At 48.6% G+C, this 27,234-nt stretch overlaps 3 protein-coding genes across 8 annotated transcripts in view; all 3 read right to left on the reverse strand.

Moving 5' to 3' along the window:
* Nucleotides 1-4,297, reverse strand: part of MYO7A (myosin VIIA) — a 97,945-nt gene extending 93,648 nt beyond the window's left edge. For all 6 annotated transcript variants that reach the window (XM_054654307.2, XM_077174112.1, XM_077174115.1 and 3 more), the window contains exon 1: nt 4,178-4,297. The gene's annotated coding sequence lies outside the window, so the exon portion shown is untranslated. The remainder of the gene's footprint in view (nt 1-4,177) is intronic.
* Nucleotides 4,298-7,833: 3,536 nt separating this feature from the next.
* Nucleotides 7,834-27,234, reverse strand: part of CAPN5 (calpain 5) — a 52,546-nt gene continuing 33,145 nt past the window's right edge. The window contains exons 4-13 of the mRNA XM_054654905.2: nt 19,681-19,889; nt 19,060-19,252; nt 18,310-18,503; nt 17,586-17,663; nt 16,822-17,017; nt 15,618-15,740; nt 14,772-14,968; nt 14,206-14,327; nt 11,452-11,588; nt 7,834-11,132 (exon numbers count right to left, since the gene is read on the reverse strand). Of these exons, the coding sequence (XP_054510880.1) occupies nt 10,950-11,132; nt 11,452-11,588; nt 14,206-14,327; nt 14,772-14,968; nt 15,618-15,740; nt 16,822-17,017; nt 17,586-17,663; nt 18,310-18,503; nt 19,060-19,252; nt 19,681-19,889 (1,632 nt within the window). The 3' untranslated portion in view covers nt 7,834-10,949. The remainder of the gene's footprint in view (nt 11,133-11,451; nt 11,589-14,205; nt 14,328-14,771; nt 14,969-15,617; nt 15,741-16,821; nt 17,018-17,585; nt 17,664-18,309; nt 18,504-19,059; nt 19,253-19,680; nt 19,890-27,234) is intronic.
* On the reverse strand, nt 24,680-25,159 carry OMP (olfactory marker protein). Its single transcript, XM_054654906.2, has one exon. It carries the CDS (start codon nt 25,157-25,159, stop codon nt 24,680-24,682), a length of 480 nt encoding a protein of 159 aa, XP_054510881.2.

Consider the following 27,234-nt stretch of genomic DNA (forward strand, 5'->3'; position numbering starts at 1 on the left):
CTATAACATGCCTTCTTCCCATCTCTTCTCAGCTTGAAGCCTTTGTCTAAACAATCATTCCTCCTGTGAAAGGTGTTCCAGACCTCTGACCATCTTTCCTTTCTCAGAATTCTCCCCAGTGGAATAATTTTTGTTTTAGGTGACTTGAAATGAGATAAATCACCAGAGGAGTGGAATGTGCTCTCTGGACAACAGCAGATATCAGGAGGAACACAGAAGGGCTTGGTCCCAATATTTGGGTCCTGCCCCCAACCTAGCACAGCCCAGAGCACCTTTTCCCTGTGCCCTGGTGTTTTGGGCAGGTGAGTCCGGCTCAGGTGGAAGGTGTTTCCCAGCTGCAACCTGCAAGCCTTAGGACACTAAATCTCAGTGATCAAGGCCAGGTTGGATGGGACTTTGAGCAACCTGGTCTAGTAGAAGGTATCCCTCTAAAAGTCTTTACATTTAGATGGAGACATTGACAGCTACCATGATCCCAGATTTATCTTCCCATTTCCAAAGTCAGGAACAGCTGAAGTAAGTGTCTTTGTCTGATGGGGCAAAGCCCCTTCCAAGCACAGCTCCCACTGTACAAGTCAGTGTCAGATGACATTGGGGAGAGGGGACAAAATCAGGATTCACAGAGGCTCTGTTCTCCCAACACTCCACGTAACATCAGGCATGGCCTCTTGCAAATCTTCCTTCCTCCACACTCATAAAGGTGGAGACCAGGCTAGTTGTGCAGCAGCAACAGAGTGCAAACCTCCCTCCCAGACACCTGTCAGTCTACAGCCAACCTCACAGTGCAAGTTTTAACTCCTTTCATGCATGTGAAACTGTGTTCAGGTCATCTGCACCCCAGGTAAATGCTGTGTCATTACACCAGGATGTGGAAAGGGGATGGCAGCAGCTGAACCAACATCCTGGGAAAGGCATTTGCTGGGCCTGCAGCCTAAGAAGAGCTCAAGGATTTTCTGTGACTGCTCTGAGGCTGACAGTGGGACCAAGCACTCAGTTTTTAGATTCCAGCTGGACTGAGGTAGAAGCTGCTACCTAGCTGCTCAGGCTGGGCAGGTCTGGGGTAGGGGGGGACTCATCTAACAATGCCAAGATATGAAGGGGTCCCCAGAGACTCATGGCTATGGATTTCTACCTTTTCTATTTTCATTTGGTACTCAGTCTACTTCAAGTGCCTGCTTTTCATTGGATTTTCACATTTTGCACTCCCATTGTGCAGTTGGGCACAACTGCACTCTGCTCTCTACAAGTGTCTGACTATGAGAGCTTTTTATTGGATACTAGGACAAATTTCTTTGCAGAAAGGGTGGCCAAGCACTGGAATAGGCTGCTCAGGGAAGTAGTGGAGTCATCATCCCTAGAGGTATTTAAAAGACGTGTCGATGTGGCACTTGGGGACACAGTTTAGTGGTGGACTTGGCAGTGCTGGGCTGAGGGTTGGACTTTATGATCTTAGAGGGCTTTTCCAACCATTGTGCTTCTACAGGTCAGAGCAGGGGCTCTGTGTACAGCTCCAGGCACAGCAGGGATTGGGAGGGTTTTTCTGGGGTTGGTACAGCATAACCATGGACACTGCTGGGGCAGGGCTGTCCTGATAAGCTTTCTGGCTCTACCTAGCACATGACTGGGGGACCAAAAAGTCACAAACACACAGGTTTATCCCATACCAGTTTTCCTCTAGGACATTGCCTGGCAGAGAGGAGGGTTTCACAGTACAAAGCTCTCACAGTCTTACGTGCTGTCTCCGCATCCTGCCAAACCTTTGGTACAGTGACACTTGTCCCGCTCTGCTTTGAGAGAAAAAACACTGGCTCTGCTCCAAGAAGACAACAACCCCCCTGGTTTTCCTCTCACCCTCAAAAGGGACTTGCAGAACCACTATGACTGTGATTGGAGCCAGCATGGTCTTGATGCGGACAACCAAAAATGTGCCCAGCACTGAGGGCCTGCAGCCACCTATCCTGTCAGCCCCTTTCTGCCAGGCTTGGAAGCTGCCCTCTGCAGCTCCAGGAAAGGCTTTGAAAAAAAACTATTAGCTGACAATGCCTTCATTAATCACAGCATAATCCTTTCCATGGCAACCCAAGGATTGCGAAGTCACAAGTTAGCAAGTGTGAGACAGAAAGGCTGCACAGCAGCACTTGGCCCAGGGAAACTCCATAGCTAGCGAGAGGAATCGGCTGCTCTGGGGAGGGGAAATGAGTTAGAAATAATATTGTCTTGAAAAGAGGGTCATCCCTAGCCAGGATTCAGATCCCATAAGTGCAACTGTCCATGGGGAGATCCTGTAGCTCTATGAAGTTACTCCAGTCTCACCCCCAAAAGCCCAAGAAGAGACTTTGGCCCTACATCTTAGTTTTACAGAAGATCAACAGCTTTCAAACAGGTCGGGGAGAGAAGAAGGACAGTTTGTGGCCATCACCACAAAATTAAACACAAGTTAGATACACATATTTGGGAATTTGTAAGGGCTCAGAGATTGCAAAGCCACAGGTGAAAACAATTTTGACCATCAATGAACAGGAGAGAAATGCTGTCCTGGACTTTTTTTCCCTTTTTCTTTTTTTTTTTCCCCCTTTTTTGTCGCTCTTTGGTTTTCCTTGGGACAGTTTAGGCACAGGGTAGGAAGGAGATTTCACAGGGTCTCACAGGGATGCAGGTTTTGACTGAAGCTTTGGCAAAGCCGGGTCAAAGCTGCAAATCCATTCATACCTTCACTCTACCAGTGCTGGGAGCTTGCAGTCCCTCACCTCATGGGAAGAGTAAGACCCATAGCATCATACACTGGAGGATGGTGAGGAGTCAGCTTGCAACCACCATGTCCTTGCCATCTTTATGTAATGCATAGGTTAACCCCACAGGGTTGGTTCTTGGACATCCTTTTGCCCAGACTATGGAGAGAAGAACTCACACCAACACGACAGCCTAGGGCTGTGAGAAAACCATCTCTAGCTTCTGCCACCTCCTTCTGCAGGGAAGACTTAACAGCAAGGGACAACCAGGCAATCTTAGACCCACTGGTGTGCTGCCTTTCAAACTCCCCCTCCATTTTGCCTACATGGCAGGTCCTCTACCATACATCCAGTCTTCCCAGAGACACCAAGACATGCCAGTTCCACTGTTCCACTTTCTTTAGGATAATGTAATTGTAAATACCCTAGGAAATCCTGGGATTTTTCTTTGGTATTGTGCTCAGCTGGTCCAACAAAGCCCATGTACAAAACAGACTAACCTATATTTAAATAGGAGAATTAATGCTAGAATGAGTAACCAGGGTCCTCCCTCTACAAAACAAGCTGACATCCATACATTATTAACAAATCACCAATATACAACAAATCAAAATTAAATATCTTGTTAACCCAAACCAGGCAGCAAAATGCAAACTGCTTTGTGGGAATTGCCTATCCCATATCAAGCCTCAGTCCCTTCCCAGGGAGACTCCTAATAATTTAAATAGCCTGGAAGGTCCTGGGTGCTGCTTACCAGCACAGATGTGACCCAGGAGACACCCCCAAAACCAGCCTGGACACAAGCTGTGCTGTGCTGCAGCCAGGGGAACTTGTAATGCTCCCTGAGGAGCAGCACCTGCCTGAGCACAGGTTGTGCTTTATCCACCTAAATGATGTGTCTGGAGCTGCGTGAAAGCAGGCAGGGGGTGAAGCAGACCGGGAGGACACCCGGGGTCTCGTAGCACTGCCAGTGGATCCATACAGCAGGGACATCCCCCAAAGCCCCTCCCCACGTTTAAGCACATCCAGAGATGTGCCTGGATGTGACAGGGCTGTGGAGCAAAGGGGTGGAGGGCTGCATGCACAGCACACGAGGGCAATGCCCTCCACCCTTCACTCCAGCTCCTGCTAGGTGACCCCAGCCAAATTAAGCAGCAGCTAGAAATTACCGAGCCGCTAATCCATGCTGCAGGAGCCGAGCTGGCTCGGGGGTGCTGGGCACTGCTGGCAGGTCTGCGTCGTGTCTCTCCCCCTCCCATCGCGCCCAGCCTCTTGCCCAGGTTCGATCCGGCTCGCTGCCCGCAGCCCCGCCGGGGGCACCCCACCCACGGCACCCACGGCACCCACGGCACCCACGGCACCGCGCCCCCCGCATCCCACAGCACCCGCATGGCTGCACCCCGCCCGCCCGGAGCATCCCCGGGGCCGCCGGCCCCGCTCCGCCTTACCTCAGCGGGGCATGGCCGGGCACGGCGGCGGGGACGGGCACGGCTGCTGCCCGGCGCGGAGCCGCGCTGCCGCCAGCACCGAGCGAGGGCAGCGCCTGCCCGGGCTGAGCCTCTTAGCGGGGGAGGAGCCGGGCTACAGCCAGCCCCTGGTGTGCTGTGGGTGTGGTGTGGGGTGTGTGTGTGCGAGCGTGGTACCTCCATCCCGGGAACCGCAAGCGCCGCGCTCCCGCAACATCCACACTCTCCAAAGGTGCGTCCTCCTGCAGCCCTGGAGTCTGCCCCGGTTTATGGTATCATAAAATCATAGAATGGCCTGGGCTGGAAGGGACCTGAAAGATCACCACGGTTCAACCCCCCTGCCATGGGCAGGGACACCTTCCACTAGACCAGGTTGCTCTGAGCCCCATCCAGCCTGGCCTTTAACACTGCCAGGAATGGGGCAGCCACAGCTTCTCTGGGCAAACGACCTGTTCCAGTGTCTCACCATGCTCAAAGTAAAAAATATTTAGTCCTAGTATCTAATCTAAATATCCTTTCTTTAAGTTTAAAACCATACCCCTTTTCCTATCACTATCTGCTCATGTAAAATGTTTTCTTGGCACCCATGCTATGAGTTTAGCTGCAGTTTCAAGCCCTCGTTGTGCAGAGTCCTGATGGATCCCTAGGAAAAAGTGTGGCTGGAAAGGTCCTCCTGCCCTGTGCAAAGAGGTCTCTGGGCTGTGCAGGGACAGTACTGAGGTCCTGTGAGGTGAGGCCAGGAGCTGACAGGCATCCTTGTTTGAATGCACCAGCCTTGTGCACTTGTAAATGTGAAAACTGGGACAGGAAAACACTTGAGGATCAGGAAACTCAGAGCTGAGGTTTTGCCTAGAAGCTTAACTCTGACCTGGTGCCTCCCTGCCCAAATCTGGACTAGTGTCTTTTTTCCTTCCTGCTAAGAAAGGTGGAGTTGGATTTTAGTTGTGCTATGAAACACCACTGAAGTTTCTTAGGTATAAAGCTTGTCATTTTAGCTAGTGGAAGGTGCAAAATATACCTTTATATTTGAGGTGTTATCATAAAAATTGTTTCTAAGCTCCACTTTGGAATGAGGGTGCTGGAAATCCTCCTGGGGACCCAACTGAATGTGGTTTTTTGGTGATACTGCAGAAATAAGGAGCAATAAAAGGGAGTCTCCTTGCTTCAAAGCTAACCAGGAACTCTGCTCAAAATGCAGAAGTCACAGCACAGTCACATGGTTCCTTCCCCAGCCCTTAGAAATGCCCTGCTGATGCCCAGCCCTCAGCTGTGAACAGACTCAGCTGACTTTAAGCTAAGGACAGATGATTTGTGACCACCTGGGGGCCATGCCCATGTCACTCAAGCCCTCCTCAATGTGTCAGTACAGCTGGTGTGGGTGCGAGGGCAGGCTCTGGCTGTGTCTGGGCTTTGCTCTGGACTGCATCTGATGCACTTGGAATGGCTTGGGCAGCCTTGCCTTGTGCCCAACAGGACCCACATTTGTGTGGAAAGGCAGTGAGGGAGGCTCTGCCAGGAACACAGGGCTGGACTTGCTTCCTGACTGCACCACTGGGCTTGGAGGTGGGATTTGGAGAGTGCAGGGAGCCTTTGGACAACTGCACAGAACAGACTCCAGTGGCTGATCCCTGGCTATTAACCTGGGCTATTGGCCAAGGATGTGGCAGCACCTGAGCACAGGCAATGAACACATCCCATTGCTGAAGGCCCTTCCATCTCTGCAGCCCTTCCTGCTGGAAATCCCTCATCCTTTTGAGTGGCAGGAGGCTCATATGGCAGGGAATGCATACAGGTTTAAGGTGTGAAGATCCCGGCTACAGGGGATCCAGGTACAAGAAGAAATACTTCAGCACCAACTTTCAAGCGGAGGATGGATGCCTGTTCCTCCATGAAGATGCTCTTTCAGGTCAAAGGGAAAACCCTGAACTTCCAATTTATCATAGAATCATAGAACCATAGAATCACAGAATCACAGAATCACAGAATGATTTAGGTTGGAAAGGACCTTAAAGATCATGTAGTTCCAGCCCCCTGCCATGGGCAGGGACACCTTCCACTAGACCAGGTTGATCAGAGCCCAATCCAACCTTTTCTTGAATACTTCCAGCATTGCATCACATTCACAGCTTCTCTGGGCAATCTGCGCCAGTGCCTCACCAAGCTCACAGTAAAGAATTTCTTCCAGACATCTGATCTAACCTCACTCTCTTTCACTTTAAAGCCATTCCCCATTTGTTCTATCAAAACATGCCCTTACAAAAAGCCCTTTAAAAAGCCCCCTATGAAAACTAATGTGGAACTATATGAAACTAATGTTGTGAGCAGAAAGCCCTGGCAAATGACCGTGCTGGAGGGTTGAGGAGATGCTGCAGGATCCTTGGTGAGCCTGGGGTGGATTGTGCTTGGAGCTGTGCACTACTCTATTACTTGCTGCTCATTTCCAAACATGCACAGTCTCTGCACATCTCCCCACTGACGTGCTGAGGCCCCACAGCAATTCCAGAAGCCCTATCTCCATGCTGGTCTGCACCACCAGCAGACACAGGCAGGGCTGCAAAGCAACCTACACTTTTAATCCCACTGGCCCAGTACCAACAAAATTGAGGTGTGGATGTTGGTGGGAAAGCACAACCTCCATGCCTACATGATGGTCTGTGGCTTACCCAGGCTTGCACAGACTTTTTTTTAGAATGTGCACAAAGCCAGACTCAGTAAAGCCACGTGGTTGACACCAGAGTTCCTGAGCTATGTCCAGCATCAAGCATCACAGCCCCATAGGTGCCCAGCCAGGTCTACTGCCCAGGACATCCTCCAGGAGAGTATTAGGATGTCTGGGGGACTGAGGTGTTTGTAAGGCATTCCCCCTAAGAAAGGTCCTTGCAGGATGTTTCAGTGGTGGAGGCAGAGGAGTAGGATGCTCATTCCCTATGCATTATTTGGTGACACATTTTGTCCCAGAGGATGATCCCAGAAGCTGAAGAGTCTGGGAAGACTCCTGCAGGCCACAATAAAAGGGCTGTTTTCAGATGTCTGCTCCAGGCTCTAAAGGGTGGGCTGCAGAGGCACACAGCTCCTTCATGCTGCAAAGACTTTGAGCACAGGCAGCTGGTGGAGGGAAGCTGAGATGGAAGCAAGATCCCTAAAGCTTTGGGTCTGTGTGGTACAGCAGCAAGACTGAAGATTCCCATGGGCAGGGCCAGGCTTTTCAAATGCTCCCCATGTGCATTGTGCAGGTTTGTTTTCTGAGGGAAAGCCATCCAAAATCCACTTCCTCCTTCTACTTTGCCCATAAACTCTCTCCCCCCATTTTTATTTTTTCAGCAATCTACAGAGCTTTTCTCCAAGTCAGGTGAGACTCAAAAAAACGAGTTCCCTGCACTGTGGTGAGTCTGGGGCATAGGATGCAAAGGTTTATAGTCAGAGGAGGTTACCCCTTCCTACCATGGATTTTCTCAGCAAATGTGAGTGTAACCTTGTGTGAAAGACTCATGCAGATCACCTTGCCTCGGTCTCAAAGTCTACAGAGAAAATAATCTGAATGGAGTTTGGTGAATCGAGCAAATTCAAAAGGCTCTGCAGAGCCACCTTGTGCCCATCAAAAGCATTCTGGAAGAACACAGCAGTTCAAAAGCAAGGAGTCTGAATAAAATATACACAATTTATTTATTTATAGGAGGTTTACAGCTGTACAATGTTGGCTTTCTGTTTGGACCACTCTCTGAGCTTGTGCAGCACAATACATCAGTGCCTTTGGAGATGAAGACAAGTCACGGCCTGTTTTAACAGGCAGACATCAAAAAGAAATGGATCCCACAGAGTGTAATGCCAGGCTGCTTGCAACCATTGAAATGATTAACAAAAGAAATGTGAAATCAATCACACATGTGTCCTACCCCATTCATGAGGGACTGGAAAGTGCTTTTCAGACCTGCCCTCCTCTCAAAAAAAAAACAACCCAAAACCCCCTGAATATTTCTGTTTACTTCATTCAAAGATAAAAGGCATCAATGATAGGAATGGCATTTCAGTATTTCCCCTCCCTCATCTGCCCTACAAATAAGAGAAAAAGAAGAGTAAGAAAGGTAATTTTTGTTCTTCCATTGGAAATGTAGGGGAAGAAGGGTTCTGCTCTAACTTTTCCAAAACTTTTTTTTTCTTTAAAAAAAAAAGGACAAATATTACTGATATTAAGACAATTTGGTCCTGATATAGAGTGATTTTTAAAGAAGCTATTAAAAAGCTGCCTTTCCTTTCTTTATGGCTTGATTCTCTATAGGGAGGAAGGAGGTTGCCCATGGGTACCAGGGCACCACAACACCATGGTGAGCTTTGGCACTGCTCCTTGGGGATCTCAGTGCCATTTGGCACATGGCAGGGCACTCCTGGACAAATGGCTCTCCTTTGCTGAAGGTATCCATAGCCTGATTTCCTGAGAAAACACGGCTAATGCAGGCAGGCTGGACACCTCCATCTGCTGATGATGGTGCAAAGCTCCTGTCATGTTCCTGCAATGCCAAATAGCTCATCCCCCTGCCAGGTGAGGTATCTGTGGGCGTCCCTCTCACATATCACTCTGAACATAAGCCTGTGAGATCTTCTCGTAAGACCCAAATCATACCTTCTAGCCCCACAATCCTGCTTCCATTTATTTTGTGATAAGTCTCATAAACAAAACCAAGATAAAATCAAAATATCTCTGAATTGATCTTCCTAAATTCAAGGATTTTCTGTGACTGTGGGATCAAAAAGTTACTTTACCTAACTAGGAGCACTTACGTAAATTCTGCAAGACACTGAACCAAACTTGGTCCCAGTGGTAGCCCCTGGACTTGGAGGGTGCTCAGTGCAAGCCAGGAGTAATTGAGATCTGGAAAGAGCATCATGAGTACCACTGCTTGCCTTTAAGTCCTGAAAAACAAGACCTAAGAACATAAGCAAATTTGGTAAAAAGGCAAACTCTTAACTGCAGGACTGTGAGGATGAGGCAAAGGGAAAAACAGCCCACAAAAATCAATGCAGTTGCACCATCTACTTCTGGTTGCACCAAGAACTGAGCTAGCAGGTACTTTGGAGAACACTTCACCATGTTTCAGACTTAGCAGACCTTTAGGGACTTTAAAAAAACCCCAAACAGACTTGCAGGACAAACATGAGTATTTAGTAGGACAAGCTATAGCAAAAGAAGGCTTTCCTGTTCACTTTTGTTGCAGGAAAAGGACTCTGCCTTTTAGGTCAAAATTTAGGAAGACTCGAAGATTTTATCATATGTATTAATTTCCACTTGCATGCAGGTGACTGCAAAATATTTGCTTAGAAAATCTGACTGAAAAATCCCTTAACTTGCACCACTTTAAAGGCACATGAATAAAACCCCCAAACAGCAGGGAAAAAAAAAAGGTTTGAAACTTGTCCTAGTCAGCTGCTGAAAGGTCAGACAACGGGTTGTTGTTTGATTTATCTGGGATGGTTTATAAGAAGCCAGATTCTGCCACCCAGTGGAACAAGGAAGGTTAACCCAGTTTTGATGGAAATCAGGAGCAGACTGTAGCCCCAGACACATCCCCGCGGATGCATTTGGGCTGTGCTCCTGAGACTGGCACTGGGACTGTGCAGCTCATCCTCCACAACAGGAGACTGGAAATTAAAGGTGAGAGATGGACACTGGTATGGATTAAATATTCCCAGCATTTTCAGGCTGCACTGGGAGCAGTGTTCCTCTAGTACAAGCTAAAATCCCACTATTTTTAAAAAGAATTTGAGAAAGCGAGGCACTGAGAAATGATGCACTGTAGGCAGCAGTACAGATGGAGTTCATGGAGCGAAGCTCCCCATCCCTTGAACTTGACACTCTGGCCTTCAGAGGAATGAATCTTCTCTTGCCTAAACACTGAACTGCCCCAGCAGACAACCCACCCCAGCTCCTGGGCTGAGCTCCTGGGATGGGGACGGCATGGAGACACGGAGACAGCAGGCACCATGGGAGTTCAGGAGGCATCCACAGGAGCTGGGTCCAGACTGATTCAGAAACCTGACCCAGAGAACAGTTATCCCATCACAGCTGTTGACATCTTTCTATACTTCAGAGTTGCGTGGGGCTGAACAAGACTTGGGTGGAGACAGCTTGTCCCCAAAATGATGGAGCCTTTGGTCTTGCTGCCCCTGTGGATTTGGGCTGCCTTGGTGCGTTTTCCTTGCAGCTGCAGGACGCAAACCCGTACCCAAAAATCACCCAACAGGCTCCGATCTGTTTGTCCACTTCTCCTTTGCTGTGGTGCCTCCAAAGATAAGCGATTATATGGCAATTTCAAGGGAGACAGCTCCATGCACACTACTCCTACCCCAAGCAGACACACTGAAGATGCACTGAAGCAGCTGGTGGGACCGTGGTGGCCACAGGTGTGCATGGTGGCACGTGTGTGTGTGCCAGCCTGTGTAAACAAACAGCCCCAGGGCATGGTGCTCTGGCTGTCAGGACACACAGCGTGCTCACAGCGGTCCCACAGTGCATGTGGCAGCCTGGGGGGCTGCAGAGGACGCCAGCAGAAGGATCATTGAGGTTCCCCCAAAAAAAGGCACCATTTTTTTAACATTGAAAACACAAGATTGGCTCCTTGGAGTGGAATGCATGCATGGTTCATATACACTTTGCAGATGGTAGGTAGGCTCTGTGTGTCTCTCTCTCTATATATATGTATATGTACGTGTGCATGTTTATATTCACATATGTGGCACCAGAAGAGTCACCCTTAAATACTCAGACATTAGTGAGGATGTTACTGCTGAGCAGCATCACAGCAATGGTTCCAGGGAGATCGTTTGACCTCCTGTTCCCCCTGTCCTGGAGGTGCAGCGTGTGCACCGACTGCCGGTCACTGGGATCCCCCGTGAGCACCACTTGGCCCAAGAACTCGTCACTTATCAAGTTGTGGTTCCAGATCTGTGGAAACAAAACAGGGATGAGGGCAGCTCCTTCAGGGATGCAGCCAACCTTCATGAACTGGAGAGAAGGGGTTACTGGGGACACGCCCTGAGCTGAAGCCAGGGAGGTGGTGAGGTGTGGGGGGGTCACTCTGGTAGTGAGAGGGGTGAAGGACATGCCTTTCCCAGATGCCACCGTGGTGGTGAGAGGTTGAGCTGCATTAACTAATGATGCTCAGCCTGGGGAACAGATCTGCTGTGGACAGTGTGAGGAGAGGCTGGGGGTCCAAGTGAGAGAAGGTCTCCATCCCTCAGCCCACTGCTTGCCTGCCAGGTACCTGAACAATGATGGGTTGTCCTGGCTTCTTGCGGTAGAAGAGCCCTTTCACATCAAACTCTGGTGATACCGTGTTCTTCTTCACTGGAGAACGAACCTTCTGCCCTTCACACTTGATGATCACATAAGGATCAGCTCCTGAGGAGAGAAAAGAGAATTTTTTCTTTGTTGTAGCTCCTGTAATTCCATAGAGTCCTTTTGCAGGGGTGTCATGCAGTACTTTGCCTCCAAATCCTACCAGAGGAGATGGCTATCTGCCAAAGGGTTTGTAACACCCCACATGATGTCCATGGAGCTCAGCTGTTTGACTCAATTTAATTCTATTAGGTGACACTGTTTCTAGGCAGCAGGTGCTGATGGACTGCTATGAAGCTGGGGAAGGTCTGGATGGAGCACAAGTCTGATAAGGAGCAGCTGAAGGAGCTGTGGGGGGGCTCAGCCTGGAGAAAAGGAGGCTTGGGGGGACCTTATCACTGTCTACAACTGCCTGAATGGAGGATGTAAGGAGGTGAGGGTTGGTATCTTCTCCCAGGAAACAAGCAACAGGATGAGAAGAAAGGGCCTCAAATTGCACCATGGGAGGTTTAGACTGGATATTAGGAAACCCTAATTCATCAAAAGGGTTATCAAGCACTGGAACACACTGCACAGAGCAGTGGTAGAGTCACCATCCCTGGAGAAAATTAAAAGATGTGTAGACGTGGCACTTGGGAACGTGATTTAGTGATGGACTTGCAGGGCTGAGTTTAAGATGGACTCGATGATCTTAGAAGGCTTTTCCAACTGAAACAATTCTATGATTCTGTGAAAGGGCTGCCTCTCTTGTCTCCATATTCTACAGGAACACTCCTTCATCACCCCAAAGTCTTCTGACCACTGCAGTAAATGTTCCATGGAGGACATCATCCTACTCAAACCTCCTTTCGCATTTGCTCTCCTAGAGGCAGGCAGAAATAAAACCATGGAGAAGAGAAAGAGGCTGACACAAGGAAATACCAGATGGAGGATGAAGTTGGAGGACCAAGTTCATACTACCAGCCCACAGCTGGAGGGGACCTGAGCTTCCAGGAGAAGGAAAGAGTCTCTCATTAGTGAATACTTTCACCTTGCCAAACAAGTGCTTATTTTGGGAATTTCAGTAGAGAGAGAGGGAGAGAGCTATTGCTATGGAAATCTAACTGCCAGAATGCATTTTCTTACCATGAACTTTAGTGGCTATAATGGAAACACAGACCAGCTGGATGAGCTTTCTTGTCCAAAGGAAATGTAGAAATGAGGAGGAACAAACAAGCCCCTTCTGAGGGCCAGGGATTTTGATTGTCAGACCACCTCTTTGCTAACTTTCTTTTTGCAAGGACCTGGCTCCCCTGGTGAGACACAGCTGCTGGATTTCACAGCTGTTTTTCCAAATTATCTTGTCTTTTGGGATGTCCCATTAAATACTCAGATTCCATCAGCCAGGGCCAAATTCCTATCTGTAAATCACTATTTCCAAAGTAATGCATAAGGCCTGGCCTGGGATGTGTGAGAGATGCAACTGCACTGGAAAACACCAAACACACGGTTGGTGGTGGGAGCTGAACAGCTGGAAAACAGCTGGAAAAAAGCAAATCACAAGGGGTTTTTGTGGAAAAAATGTTTCATGACTCCAGAATCCACAAGAAGGAAAGATAAACCTCTTTGTTTCTGTGAACACTTCAGAGACCTTTGGCTACAGATTTCCCTGCATTGCTACAGATGCACTGACCTGCTGTGAATAACACAAGAAAAGAACACCTGCCTAGGGTTAAATTCCATCCCCAAACACCAGATAGGGTTTAAGAACTCCCTTTGTGGCATGTGATAAATAAGCACACTTGACTAGTCCTTGCTTAGAAAAGATCCTACTCATTACTTTCAGGGATATAGTGATAGGCAGCCCTGATAATAATTATTGGGTGAAAAGAAAAAGTATAATTTTAATTGGGTTTTATTAGATTTCTTAAATTTTATATTTTTATATTTTAAATTCAGATTGAAAGTGTTTGGCTAAATCTTGCCACAATTACCACATATCCTTGACTCAGGAAAAGGGGGAGAAAGGCTAGGATCTGGTCTATTTCCATGGTGGAAAGGTATTTGCTTCTCTAATGGTATCCTCTAGAGCTTTTATCCCCTAGAAATCTCCTAGTACAAGCCATGACTACCACTGGGTTTCCTGGTCCAGAGGCAGACAGAGCATGGGGCTCTTGCCATAAGCCTCTGTGTGGCTGCAGGACATGAAGAGGTACGGTCCTGCTGCTGTCTTCCATGCAGGAAAACTGATGGATGTCAGAATTGATCTAGATCCACACCACCCCAAAGTGAGCTAAATTTGGCATACTCTCTGCTGATAAGACATTTCTCCAGCACCCAGTGATGAATACCACACATCAGGCTCAGTCCTTCTTACTAAGAAGCTTTTAAATACAATTCCTGACTTTTACAGCTGCTCATACCTGGGAGGAAATCTTGGGTTGTTACAGGACATCTGCTAAGGGCTTTGGGGCAGTTTTGGGAGAGTCTGAGGTAACAGCCTAAATACAACAGCTCCCAGGTGATGTCCACTGCAAGAAGTGAGTTTAGCCCTCCATGGACTTTCTCCTCCTCTGGTGTATGAACCAAGCATTTTCACAGAAAAAAAAAATCTGAGGACATAAATTCCAGCAATGTCCCACTTCATAAACCACTTCCCAACGCCTCTGGGGCCAGACAACATGCAGGGAAAGACCAGTACCTCCTTGGGAATCCTGATTCTTGAGCCCAGCTGCAGCAAGGACATGGATCTGGGATACTACTTGTGGGTAGCCACACATCCCACTCCAGCAGGTGTGTGGTGGCTCATCCAGTGTCAGCTCTCTGCAAGGAAAAACATGTGGCCTTTGAGAGGTGCCCAGTCTTATCCCAAAGAATTTGCTCTGGCACGATGAAGGACTGTACAGGCCATTCATTTAAGTGTTGGACTCAATGATCTTTGGCTGATCCTCATGGGTCTCTTCCAACTCAGAATATTCTGTGATTTTGTGACTACGCAGTATCCACTGTCAGACTCTGTTCCCCACTCCAGTCTCTTCAGCTAGGGTTAGGGATGGTCTCCCATACCATGCTTAGAGGCAGAGTGGGAGCTTCTCTGCATGTCTGTGGAGATACCTGCAAAGATGTCCTGTCTCTTGACCACCCTTAACAGAAAGCCAAAGAGCAGCTGCAGGCAAGGCTATGACCATTCAGGAAAAACCACAAATCAAAAGCACAGGGCTGTCTCCAAAGAGCCAATTCCTCCCCATCTCTGCTTGTGCTCCTTACCGGCAATCTGAAGGCACGTCTGTGAAAATCCTGAGAAGGAACTCGCCTTCGTGACCGGGGTCAAAAGTGGTGGGGATGATGACGTAGCGGCCTTCCTTCAGGTCTGTCCTCAGGAAGACGCTGCGGGAGTTGATGTAGATGGAGCTGGCCACCTTCTGCTGCAGCGTGTGCATCCGGTAGTTCCTATTCAGCTCCACCTGGGCAGAGACCACAGCGGATTGTCACTGGCTGAAAAGGTACTGGTATGCACCATGGGGGGGAAAAAATTGCAAGGACTGAGTCCACAGTGCCAGGAGACCTGGAGACAGGAGAACCAGGAAAAAGGGTCCCAACTGTGCTGGGTGGAAAACAAGTGTGGATGTGGCTTTCCCAATTCTTTTAACTCAGAGACTCATCTCTTGAATCCCAGCTTAACACTGCAGACCCAGCAAACAACACATAAGGATTAGTCTGACAGATTTCCACATTTGGAGAGAAAAGACTAATCGCTGCTTTTAGCAAGAACTGCACAGAATCACAGAATGGTTCCGGTTGGAAGGGACTTTCAAGATCATCTGGTTTCAATCCCCTGTCATGGCCAGGGACACCTCACACTAGAACAGGTTACTCAAAGCCACATCCAGCCTGGCCTTGAACATTTCCACAGCTTTTCTGGGCAACCCTGTCCATGCTGTCCCCTTTGATATCCCTCTTCCTCTCTAGAGGAGGGCAGGCTGTGCTGATGGCACCCCAGAAGCACCCTGATAATGCTTAAATGAACGACCTGGTCATGCAGTGCTGGTGCACCACTCCACAACCAGCAAATTTACAGTGGCATTCAGGCCAACATGCAGAAGCCCAGCCTACCTTATGGATATCAAAGCCTATGGCCAAGTTCTCTCCTTTGCCCTCTTTGCGACTGGTCCTTTTGGGCTTCTGCTGGATGGAGATCAGCACTTCATCTTCTGCCTTCTTCACATCAAACACATACTAGAAGCAAAGAGAGGAAGGTAAGGGAAATATTTATTAATACAGCATCCCTAGACATGGGTGGGGGTGGATTTAACAGATCTAACATCAGCTTCTCCCAGTCCACCTCCAAGCAGGGACAGCCTGCCTTAAAAAGGGTAATACAGAGCTGGAAGCTGGACACAACTCTCCCACATCCTTGATGGCAACGCCTGCAATGGACCAGACCATCCTTCAACTGCTTGACAGATGAAGGACTCATAAGGACCTGGCTTGTGATCGTGAGAATCCCAGTTCAGAGAGGACAAGACAATTGCAGAATCATTTATGTTGGAAAAGACTTGTAAGATCATCCAGTCCAACCCTTAACCTAGCACTGCCAAGTCCACTGCTAAACCATGTCCCCAAGTGCCACATCCACACGCCTTTTGAATGCTTCCAGAAATGGTGACTGTACCACTGCCCTGGGCAGCCTCTCCTAGTGTCTTTCCCTTCCAATAAACAAGTTTTCCCTAATATTCAATCTAAACCTCCCCTGGCACAACTTGAGGCTGTTTTATCTTGTCCTACCACTTGTCATCTGGGAGAAGAGACCAAATCCCATCTGGATATGATCTTCTTTCAGGAAGTTTTAGAGAGCCATAAGGTCCCCTTGAGCCTCCTTTTCTCCAGAAAAGTCTGTTCCAGGAGGTGAACTTCAAGCTAGAAGGAAATGGCTCTATGGGCTACACCTGTCCTGGTAAATTTAACAGCATCAAAGTTTGGGCGCAAAAACTGGAAATTCGGACATCCAAATTGTTGGAAATTACTCCTGGCCCTGTTTGACTGCAACCAGCCAATATTGCTACCCTGTGGCACAGTTTGTTTTTCCCTTGTGCCAAGATGCTCTACACTAAGCATTTGGATGCAGTCTCCTTGATAAGAGGGATAATGTTAATAGAGTTGGCCTCGATGCTGGTCATGCTGTGCCAGAGAATTGCCATAAGCCCAAATAATATATTAGAGGTCTGGTAGAGTTTTGGCCTTCTAGGTCCCTGTAGGAGAGTTAAACACTTGGGAGCACACGTGAAGGCTCCAGAAGGCTCTCTGCCCCATTACTCACTTGGGGGTTCTGCAGAAAAGTGTCCTTGTGGTTGATGCAGCCTCCGGAGCGGTTTTTCAAGGGGTCACTACTTCTGGTCCATGCTCCGTGTAGCACTGCCTCCTCCCAGGTCTTGTGGATGCTCAGGTAGGAGGTGTTGATCAGACGGCACTTGATGATGTCCGTGAAGTATTTGCAGAAATCTTCAAAGGTCATCCTGAGTCAGGAAAGGGCAGAACTGGGTTATGATGCTTCATTCCCTGGAAAAGTACACTGTGGGGATTTTCTTGATCATTGGTTAGAGAGTATGGGTTGTCTCTGATGGCTGATGAGTAACAAAAGCTATTCATGAGATATTTCCAAAAGAGATGGAGATACCTTTCTCTATGCTTGCAGTAAATACTTCTTGAGTTCAAACAACAGATCTCTGTGTTTTGGAGTGGGAGAAGTAGCACAGTGGCCCTTTCACCACACAAGAGTAAATGTTGTACTGAAATACTCCTGTTGAGACTGTGAAGTTCAGCACATTTAGGACAAGCTCTCAGTACCCTAGTGAAATGGTCTGGCCCCTGAGTGGTGGCCTGGTAGAGCACTTTGCAATTCCAGGGCCATGGCCATCAAAAGCTAACACCTATGGGCTCAAGGAGGGAGCTTCACTAGAGATCCTACGTCTTGGAAGTCTGTTTTCTCTGGCTAGCTGTATGCATGGAAAAGATGTACATGCTCCATGAGGTGGGAGGATGCTGTGAGCATGGCCTGTAGTCACAAACCCAGGAGGGACTCACCAGAACTCTCCATCATCTTCCACTGTCATTCCCATCTTCTCCCTCTCACTTTTACTCACTTTCTGCCACTCCTCAGAGCTGTGGGAAGAGACCAGGATCATTACTCAGAGGTAAGGGACACACAAGAAATTGAGGCACAAGGACTGTATAAAGCCAGTCCCCATGCTGCTCTGGTTAGGTCATCTGCCAAACACAGGGGAAGTGCAGCATGGCTTGGAACTTCCGCTTCCTTCCTGACCAGTGGAGTTGAATCCAGTATGGCAGGGTTTTATTTGGCCAGTACCATCACAGCCCTATCCATAAAGATAACAAATTTGACTGTGGCCAAAGGCTCTAGCTGCACTAGCCCTTGGTTCCTCATCTCATCCCCAGCCATCACAGCAGCTGGTGGTGGCAGAGGCTGATTCTGTTGGGTGCTTGTTTTGCTGGAATAGGAGCACAAAGGTGACCTACGCACATCCTTCACTAGTATGAACAAACATGGAATCACAGAATCACAGAACGGTTTCAGTTGGAAAGGACCTTAAATATTATCTCATTCTAACCCCCTGCTATGAGTAGGGGAACCTACCGCTAGATCAGGTCTCTGAAAGCCCCATCTAACTTTGTCTTGAACACTTCCAGGGATGGAGCATCCACAGCTTGTCTGAGGGACTGTGCCAGTTCCTCACCACCCTCACAGGGAAGAATTTCCCACTGAAACCAGCTGTCCATCCCAACTCACGTGTCACTCCAAGGGCCGTTCCACTCCCGCTCACCCCACGGGTTGCGCATGCGGATCATGTCCAGCTTCTCCGACTTGAAGAAGGACAGAAGGCCGTGGCCCAGACGGACCTTCCGCACGTCCGTCACCGCGTACGCGTGGCCCTTCACCAGTCCGCAGGCCAGGCGAGCCTCCATGTCAGCTGCTGACGTGGCCTGGCAGGGGGACACAGACAGTGCTTAGACCAGGGGGACATGACCACCTCTGGGGGGCTGGGAAAGAAAGCAACTCAGATTTCACTGCGTGTTTCTTTAAGCCAAAAAGAAGAGCATCAATAGTCAGGGAGAAAGCCAGCTGGCACATCTCAGATGCCATTTTATGTGCTGCATCCCCCCTTTTCTTCATTTGCTTCATGAGGTCTCTGAGCTCCCATACTGGCAACTGATAAAGCTCATATACTGTTTATACTGGGAGGTTTCGAAACCAGCATTTGTAAAGATGCCCAGATGCAGACACCAAAATGCCTTCCTCTGGAGTGGATCCTCTCGTAGCCTTTAAAGAGTGCTGGGATGAACGTGGGCTCTTGGACATAGCAACAAAGAATAAAGAGGGTTGACATTCAGGATTCACTCCTTTTGCCATCACCCAGAATCGGGAACCCTTGGCCACAATTTATCTGATCTAATTTAGAAGTTTATGACTGTGTAAGACAACTGCATCCTAAAACACCTATTCCCATGGCACTGTGACCATACTGGTAATGTTGCTTACTTTGATGGAGCAGCTGATGAGGCCTCCCCTGTTGTGCACCTTCAACACGCGCTCAAAGAGGAGGTTGCGCTTGGCTTCATCAGCGATGTAGTCCCCTTCGGTCAGGTCGATAGGCTCAGAGACCCCACCAGTGAAATCCACCAGGGCATCAGCTGTGTTGCCTCCATCCAGGGCCTCGTAACAGCCTGACAACCTGAAAGAGGGTGGCAGGGATAGCACAACACTGGCCTGACATTTTAAGGGGTCGGGGACAATTCTTAGGGCAACCTCAAGAATGGAGATTTGCAGTTGAACTTCAAGTGGGAGAGGACAGAAAACTAGGGTGAAAAAATAGGACCCACGTTCCTTGTTGCACTCTTGCTGTCATAGGACCAATTTTAAAGGAACTTGAAATCTCTAGAATAGGTGTTACTTAAAGAAACATTGAAGGGTGTTTTGCTCTGAGGGTAAATTAGGGTTAGACAAGGGGTTTTTTCCTTAGTGTTTGTCTGTTTGAGTCATGCACTACTTCTCCACAGGAAAGATGTTGTTTCCACTGCTGCAAACTAGCTGGTGAATGAACAGAGAGGAAAATCAGAGTGCCCAGGTCCCACTTTATCCAACAACTGCCTGGGTACCTACTTGGCATAAGCTTTCTCCACCAAGGCACACCAGAACTCATTCCTGGAGTTGGAGTGGCAGTAGATGAGCTGATTGTGGAGTGTGGGCAGGCGGTCATCGATCACCACATCCAGCCACTGACCAAAACGCCAGAACTGGAAGTGGAAGATTCCCACGTAGCTCTCGGGTTTCTCAGGGTTCCACTCCTGCTCCTTCCAGTCTGGGATGACCTGCAAAAGAAGAGTCATACATACTCAAATTATCCCTTTTTTGCTGGGATTGACTCTCATCCTGGCACTAATGCAGACAATATCAAAGACAAGGAAGAGTATGAGGGGGATGGACTTGCTTACAGTCTGCTGGGGCCAGATTTTGGACCTGGTTCTGCCAATGCAGACTAGATTAACATGTACTGGAATAGTTAGACTTCACTGTCCCTTGGAAGGTGGAGTTAAAGACCTTTGTCCTCTTTCTTATAACCCTATCCTGGAATCTGCTGCCATCTATTTCTGTAGACAGTCTACTGGAGCAGATGAGCTCTTTGTCTAACCAGGGATGGTTATTTTTATGACCATGTCTTTTGGTTTTTTTAGTGTCAGTAGGGTACCACTAACAAAGAGCGCCTTCTTTGATTCTCCTACTTGATTCTTGTGTGATTTGACTGGTCCAAGAGCAAGTATGGTATTCATCTACCTAGTGTCAACAAAGATACATGCAGCAGATCCTCTGCATGAGCCTACTCTGTTAAGTAAAAGTGGGAAAAGCAGGATCCCAATCCCTCAAGGCCTCCATTCTTTCCTGTCAAGACCTACCAAACTCACCCAGGCAAGCACAGGGAGGTGATTTGATGAAAGACAGAAAAGAAGGCCTGAGTTGAAAGAAGCCCTAGAGCAGCTGAGGGGTCAGAGGAGGCACAGGTTTGTGTCACTGTCAGCAGGACAGGGACAAGCAAAGGGGAACTGCCAAAGTCCATGGCCCGTCATGGCTACAGGCACCACCAGCTCTGGTTTGGATGGAAAATTCACCCAACAGCTGGGACAGAAATGACCACAGCCAGGCACAGAGGGTACACGTAGGGAGATCTGCATCTTGTTTGGAACCAGGACACAGAGGCACAAGGTAAGGAACTACCACACTGCAGTTTAGCTTTTGCTGAGGCTGGAGGCAATGTGGTTTTACTGCATGGCCAAGGCAGGCTGTGAGGCCATGTGTGGTTACTGCAGCTGATGGCTGACAAGGACTGACTTACACAGCAGCAGTGAACTGACTGACTGTCCACACCCCTGCCACTCTACTTACCTGCTCCCAAAGGATCATGAGCTCAGTGATAAAAAAACCCAAGGTGCCCATGCAAGCATGCATTATGTTCCAATACACCAAATAATCACTTTCCTGTGGAGAGCTGAACATGTTGGGGTGGGATAGGAGAGGACACAACTACATTGAATGGAAAGAGCCTCTTCAAGAAGTCACAGGACATGGTGAAACCACCTTTACTGTCTACCCTTGTCCAGCTGACAGAGCTGCTTTTTTTGGTTGTTGTTTGTTTGTTTTGTTTTGTTTGGGTTTTTTGTTTGTTGTTGTTGTTGGTTTTTTTTGTTATTTTGTCTGCTGTCACAAAGCAGGAATTATGCAGAGAGAATTCCCTCTGAAGAGCCCCCTGACTCCTTAGCTACCAGCAATGATCTGGTCCAGGGCTCTTATTGCTCCTACACTGAAATATTAATGATGCCATCAGCCCTGCAAGCTCACAGCCACTCTTTAGTCATATGGATCAATAGAAGCAGAGCAGACAAAGCCATGAAACAGAGCCACATTTGGAGGGTTTGATGTTTTATAGGAGTGCTAACAACTGTGTCCCAGAGTCCTCTCTGGAGACTGCCAGGAGAGGTCAGCCAGCCCTCCATCAGTGCCCATGGATTCCCTCCTGACTGGAGCTCATCCTAATGAATTGTCATGGAGGGCCGTTGTGATAATCAACTCGCTATTAATGTGGGCTTAGAAATGATCCCAGCATTGATTAGAGGCAGCTTGTCTGCCAGAGCTGGTAGTGACAGCTTCCAGCTGGCTGGGTCTGAGACTTGCTCCTACTGTCACTGGTGGCAGGACACACAGGTCCCCACCATCCTCCTCATCTCTTCCCTTGGGAACAGTGCTGGGAACACCCTCCAACACTGAAGGCAGCAAAAATGGTCAGCTTTCATCCAGAGCAGGGTCCAGGAGCAAGGACTGGTTGTATTTCTACACTGACCCAGGAGGAAATGAGAGAGTCTGACCTCCACAGGTGTTCCCTGCTGGAGAGTATGGCCATGGACCACCCATCCCAGGATCCCAAGAAGTCCTGCCTTCAGCTTGGTTGTGTGACACTGGGGCAGTGCAAACCACATTCTTCTCCCCCATCCAGCTGTGCTGCTTTTTCCTTAGGGGTTCACAAAATCTGGAGCTGCAACACCATTTAGTGCAACAAATTTACAGTGAAAGGGTTCAGAGATGGGTAAATTGGGAGCTCAAAAATGCCAGGTTCACCTCCCTAAGCTGATTTAGGGCTTTTTTTCAATTTTCTTAAGAGTGGTTAATTAAGATAAAAGGAACCTGTGACCCTAGGAAAAAACCTCCCTGACTAGAAGGAGAAATTGGTACATGGCAAGTTCTCCAAGCCTTCTGCTGGGAACTTGCCAGTTCAGAATAAGGAGAGGGGCACCCAGCTGTACCAATCTGCTGGGCTGTGGTACAAACTGGGATGAAATTCCCCTGGGAGATGGGACAGGGTGATGTATCTGAAAGTCTTTATGGGATGCTGAAACTGTGTAGGGATAGTTTCAGTGACTGGTAAAAAGAGGCTCATTTCCCCTGCAGCAGAGAGAGATCACACTGGTCCTCTCACCTCCCTCCCCAGTTCTGAAGGAAACAAGGATCCACCTGAGAATCATTTCCCCTTCTATGCCCAGCTTCAACCCCCTCTTGACCACAAAAAACCTGCTCAATATTCCATGAAGTCTTTCAGAGAAGAAAGTAAACATTCATCTTACATTTTACAGGAAGTTAAAAGGGGCTCAAGAATACCAATATTGAGCTGAAATTTGGTGCTTTATTGTGTACAGGATTAGGGCAGCTGCCAAAAGGAGCATGAAGAAGACACAAACAGCCTCAGGCCTTAAGGGGAACCCATTGTCTAGGCTTTTATTTTATTTTATTTGTACTGTGGTACACCAACACCCAGGGAGATATCTGCAGCAAGAACTCTACCCTAGCAACATAGCAATGGCATATTGTGAGACTTAGCATGCAATAACCCCTTTGGATGTTGCCAATGGCTCCTGTTATTTGGTCCAAAGTGGTTTGTAGTCAGGAACTCTGCTCTGGAATGTACAAGGACAGGTTTTCCATGGCAAAGTCTGCTAGGACCCTAGAGGGTGTTTGGCCAAGCAGGGATGCATCCACTTTTCTCTCTACTCTAGACTTGGCGTCTAAACAAAGACATCAACTTGTCTGGCAATGGCCAGAGCATGGCTGTAGGATTTGATGGTTGCTGAGCCTTGGTTTTGGGCAAGACTCAGAGCTCCCACCATCTCTCCAGCCAGTAGCTGATCTGCTTTCTTTCTCCTCTCTGCCTGGCATAACTTGTGTCATTTTATACACTATTGTTGGGCTGTGGAAGGCATAGGGTCTGCATCTCTGGAGGTTTTGGAGAAGAGATTGGACTCTTTTTGGGGCTGGTCTGCCTAAGTCCGCAGGCCACAGGTACAAAGTCACCTTGCCCTGGCTTTACCATCACTGCTCTCTCCTTACTCATCTTGGGAGGATGTCAGGCCACCCCCTGAGGAGTACTCACACACATTTGAGTGCAATCTGAGCAGAGGACCAACTGTGATAACACTTAGTTCTTTCAAGGGACTTTTCAATCTGTGTGTCTCAAGAAGCTTCATTGAAGTACTCTCCACGTTTTTGGTGGAGGAAAAGGAAACATCCAAATGTAGTAGTTTACTTGCAGTCATGGGGCACTCTGGGCAAAAACACTCTCCTGTTCCAATACTTATAAATGTATCACTCCCCTCTGCTCCCCTATGTTTTAGAGGGCAGGAGACACTGCTTTTCAGTGACAGAAGCAGCAGGTTCCTGCTCTGTGGCTTGCAAAGTGGTCTGCAGCCTCATGGCTCTCTATAGACATTTCAGAGTAAATTTTTTCATGGGTGCTTTAAGGAGAGAACAAAGCACAAATTAGCTCTGCTGCAGAGGACTCATTGCTGGCCTAGGCTGCTCTGAGCTGCTGGCTCTGCCCACACACACACACACACACATCTGCTCCAACCATGTTGGACCAACAAATTCCACCCTCCTCCCAGCAAGAAATGGTGGCAGTGGTCAGAAAAGGCTGGTCCAGCCTCCCCATTAGTCCAGTGGGTTTACAATCTGCAGAACACAGTGAGTCCAAGTGTATGTACTTCAGCTTCACAGCAAGGTGGATTCTCCATGGGACTGGTCTTCAGAGACTCCAAGCAGCCACAGCAGCAGCACAAGTCACCAGAGCCTGCAAGCACTCAGCACCTTGCAAGGAGAGGAACTCCATCACAAACAATGGCTAGGATGGAAACTGGAAAGCAGGGCTCTCTTCAGGGGTCCCTGATGGTTTCTGGTACGGCAATTACTCATTTTTCCAGTGGGTTTTTGGTGTGCAGTTGCTACAGTTAGAGGACTTAGGGCAGCCTTGTATTTCCAAGCCAGTAAGACCCTGTGTGAATCCCTGATGAATTCACAAGCACGCAGTCTTATACTCTAGGCAAATGCAGCAGCAAGCTCATGGTCCCCTTCTCCCCATCATTTGGACAGAAGGAAGCACATTTGGGGAATATTTCACAGGGCTGAGGGGCTCCAGAAGCACTGAGCTGTTCTCTGCTTTACCACAGTGCTGGCTCTCATGAAAAAGAAAAAAAAACCCAAAAAAACTCCAGATGCAAAAATGGAACAAAGAACTGAACTGAAAGAAACATAGCTGGAAGGAGAAAAGCTGAGCAAGAAGGGATCAGGCTTTAAAAACAATGGAGCCTTTCAGCTGAGCTGGTTCGAGGCCGCCACTGAAAGTGAGGAGAAAATACATCACCTTGCGGATCTGGGCTAGTTCTGCTATCCTCTCCCCAAACTCCTGGGCATCTGCCTCATTGCACTCCACCTCCTCGGCCCCTGGCTTCTTCCAGAAGATTCCCACCGGCTCCAGCAGCTGCCGGTTCATCAGGTGGGTGAGGTCAGGAGTCCAGAGCTGGGAGGTGCCCGTCACCGTGACCTTGCCGGGTGTCTCCAGCTGCACGTTCCAGCGGAGGAAGCACAGCTGGTGCTGCTGGATGAAATCCACTCGGTAGATCTGCTCATTGGGGCGCAGCAGCCTCTCCCCATCCTGGGGCCTCACGTTCCTTTGCTGCAGGCTCTGGAACCGCAGCTGCATGCGCCGCGTGAGCTGCTCGTCGCAGGTGAAGGGCAGCTCAAGTGTCCCTGCCCCAGCTGCCATCACCCTGGCTGCTCCTCTGCTCTGTCCTCAGCAGCGTGTGGCTCTCAAACGGGGCACGCACGGGGAAGGATCAGACAGGCCCCTGGAGCTGGTGTCCCTTCTCCAAAGTCGCAGCAGTGCTAGGCAACCTGGCCCAGTGACGCAAAACGCCTCTGGGGCTTCCCCTGAGCGCCCTCCCGACTCATCTGCAGAGTCAGTGCTGTTGGTGCTGCTGTGCACGATAATCTACAGGGAAGGGATGTCTCATGTCAGCCTCCCCAGTAACCTCCCTGACAACCATGGCTCATTAGCCCAAAACAAAGCCAGGGATGCCACCTTGGGAGGGATGAGTGGCAGTGGTTTTCTCTGACTGTAGGTTCATGGCTAATTCAGGCTGGAATGAGACTCTGGAGGAGTCTGGTCTGAGCTACTGCTCAAAGCAAGACTTACTTCAGAGTTAAATCAGTCGTGTTTCTCTGGGCTTCATCCAGTCCATCTTTGAGTATCTCCATGGACAGAGGTCCCACAGTCTCTCTGAGCCCTGTTCCAGGGTCTGACTGAGCTCATGCAGAAGATAAGCTGCAGCTTGTGCTGCTGTCCTTTGTCCTCTGACTGTGCATCCCTGCAAGAGCCTGGCTCCATCTTGTCCACACTCCCCTATCCAGGCAGGATGGGGCTCAGAGGAACAAGGTCCAGTGCCAGGTGTTTCTGCCCATGGCAGGAGGGATGGAGCTAGATGACCTTTTAAAGGTTCCTTCCAAGCCAAACCATTCTGTGATTCTATGGTTAAGTAGCTACACACAGCAATAAGCTCCCCTTTTACTTTCTCTCCTCCTGGATGTACAGACCCACTTTCCTCCTGACCATTTTGGTGGCCTCCATCAGGCTGTGCCATCCAGAAAAAGACAGGAGGGTCCCAAGGGACAAATTGACTATAAGTCAATGAATAGCAAACTAACATGACCATCATACCCTTTTCTGCATGGTACAGCTGGCAAGAACCAGACACCACACTGCTCCTGCAGCAGGAAATCAGCACCAGCATCCTGGCATGGTTTTGACCCACATTTTAATGTCTCCATTTCTTTTCATAAAAGCTAGACACATCTGAAGGATCATAGAAAGGGCATTACAGAGCCAGATCACACCTAGAGCCATGTAGGGTCATCCAAGACTCAGGAATTTAGACAACAGCTCTCAACTAAATTCCAGCACCTAAATTCCATTCCCACTCAGTGATTCTCACCATGCAGGCATAATGGGAAGCAGGGGCATGGAGAAAGCAAGGTGGAAGAAAATGTTTGAATAAAATAACCTCCTAGGATCCACAGGGATGTGCTGGCCTGCCTGATTTCCTTGAAGGTATTCTCCCTCCCCACACTTAAGAGAGACAATTTCACTGTGTGAAATGGAGCAAGGGACATGCAGAGCCTATGTTACATCCTGGTGTACACCAGGAACACATTTTCTAGTAGCCATGGGTGATCTGGGCCAAGATTCCTGGGCTGATATTTCAGAGATACTAAAGCCTGCATCAGCATCTCTCAGCTTTTGCCAGACCCCAAATAGAGACATTTTGGTGTCCAGCAATGTTATCGCAACATGTGATAACATTGCATGTGTAATCACACTTAGGACCCAGGGGCCCATTATTTCTGTCTCTGAGATCTTCAGCAAATAAGAAATTCTTTACTGTGAGCATGGTGAGACACTGACACAAGAGGCTCAGAGAATTTGTGGATGCCCCATTCCCAGAAGCGTTCAAGGTCAGGTTGAATGGGGCTTTGAGCAGCCTGGTCTAGTGAAAAGTGTCCCTGCCTGTGGCAGGGGAGCTGGAACTAAACGGTCATTAGGGTCTCTTCCAACCTTTATAATTCTATAAATCAAACCTTTCTGAAAGAAAAGAGAGGGCAGGTAAAAAAAGCCTCTGAGAGTTAAAGCAATGGAAAATGAGAAGTCACAAACACCCACAGCCAAATTGCCAAGGGAGGAAAAGCAATGCCCAGCAAACTGAAATGATGAAGTGTCCAAAGGGACCCAGCCTCTGTTTGGTTGGCATTTCCCAGGGCAGAGCTGGAAGTGAATGGTGAGGAAGG

This window comes from Agelaius phoeniceus, chromosome 2 (genome assembly GCF_051311805.1).
Source record: "Agelaius phoeniceus isolate bAgePho1 chromosome 2, bAgePho1.hap1, whole genome shotgun sequence".
Taxonomy (NCBI): Eukaryota; Metazoa; Chordata; class Aves; order Passeriformes; family Icteridae; genus Agelaius; species Agelaius phoeniceus.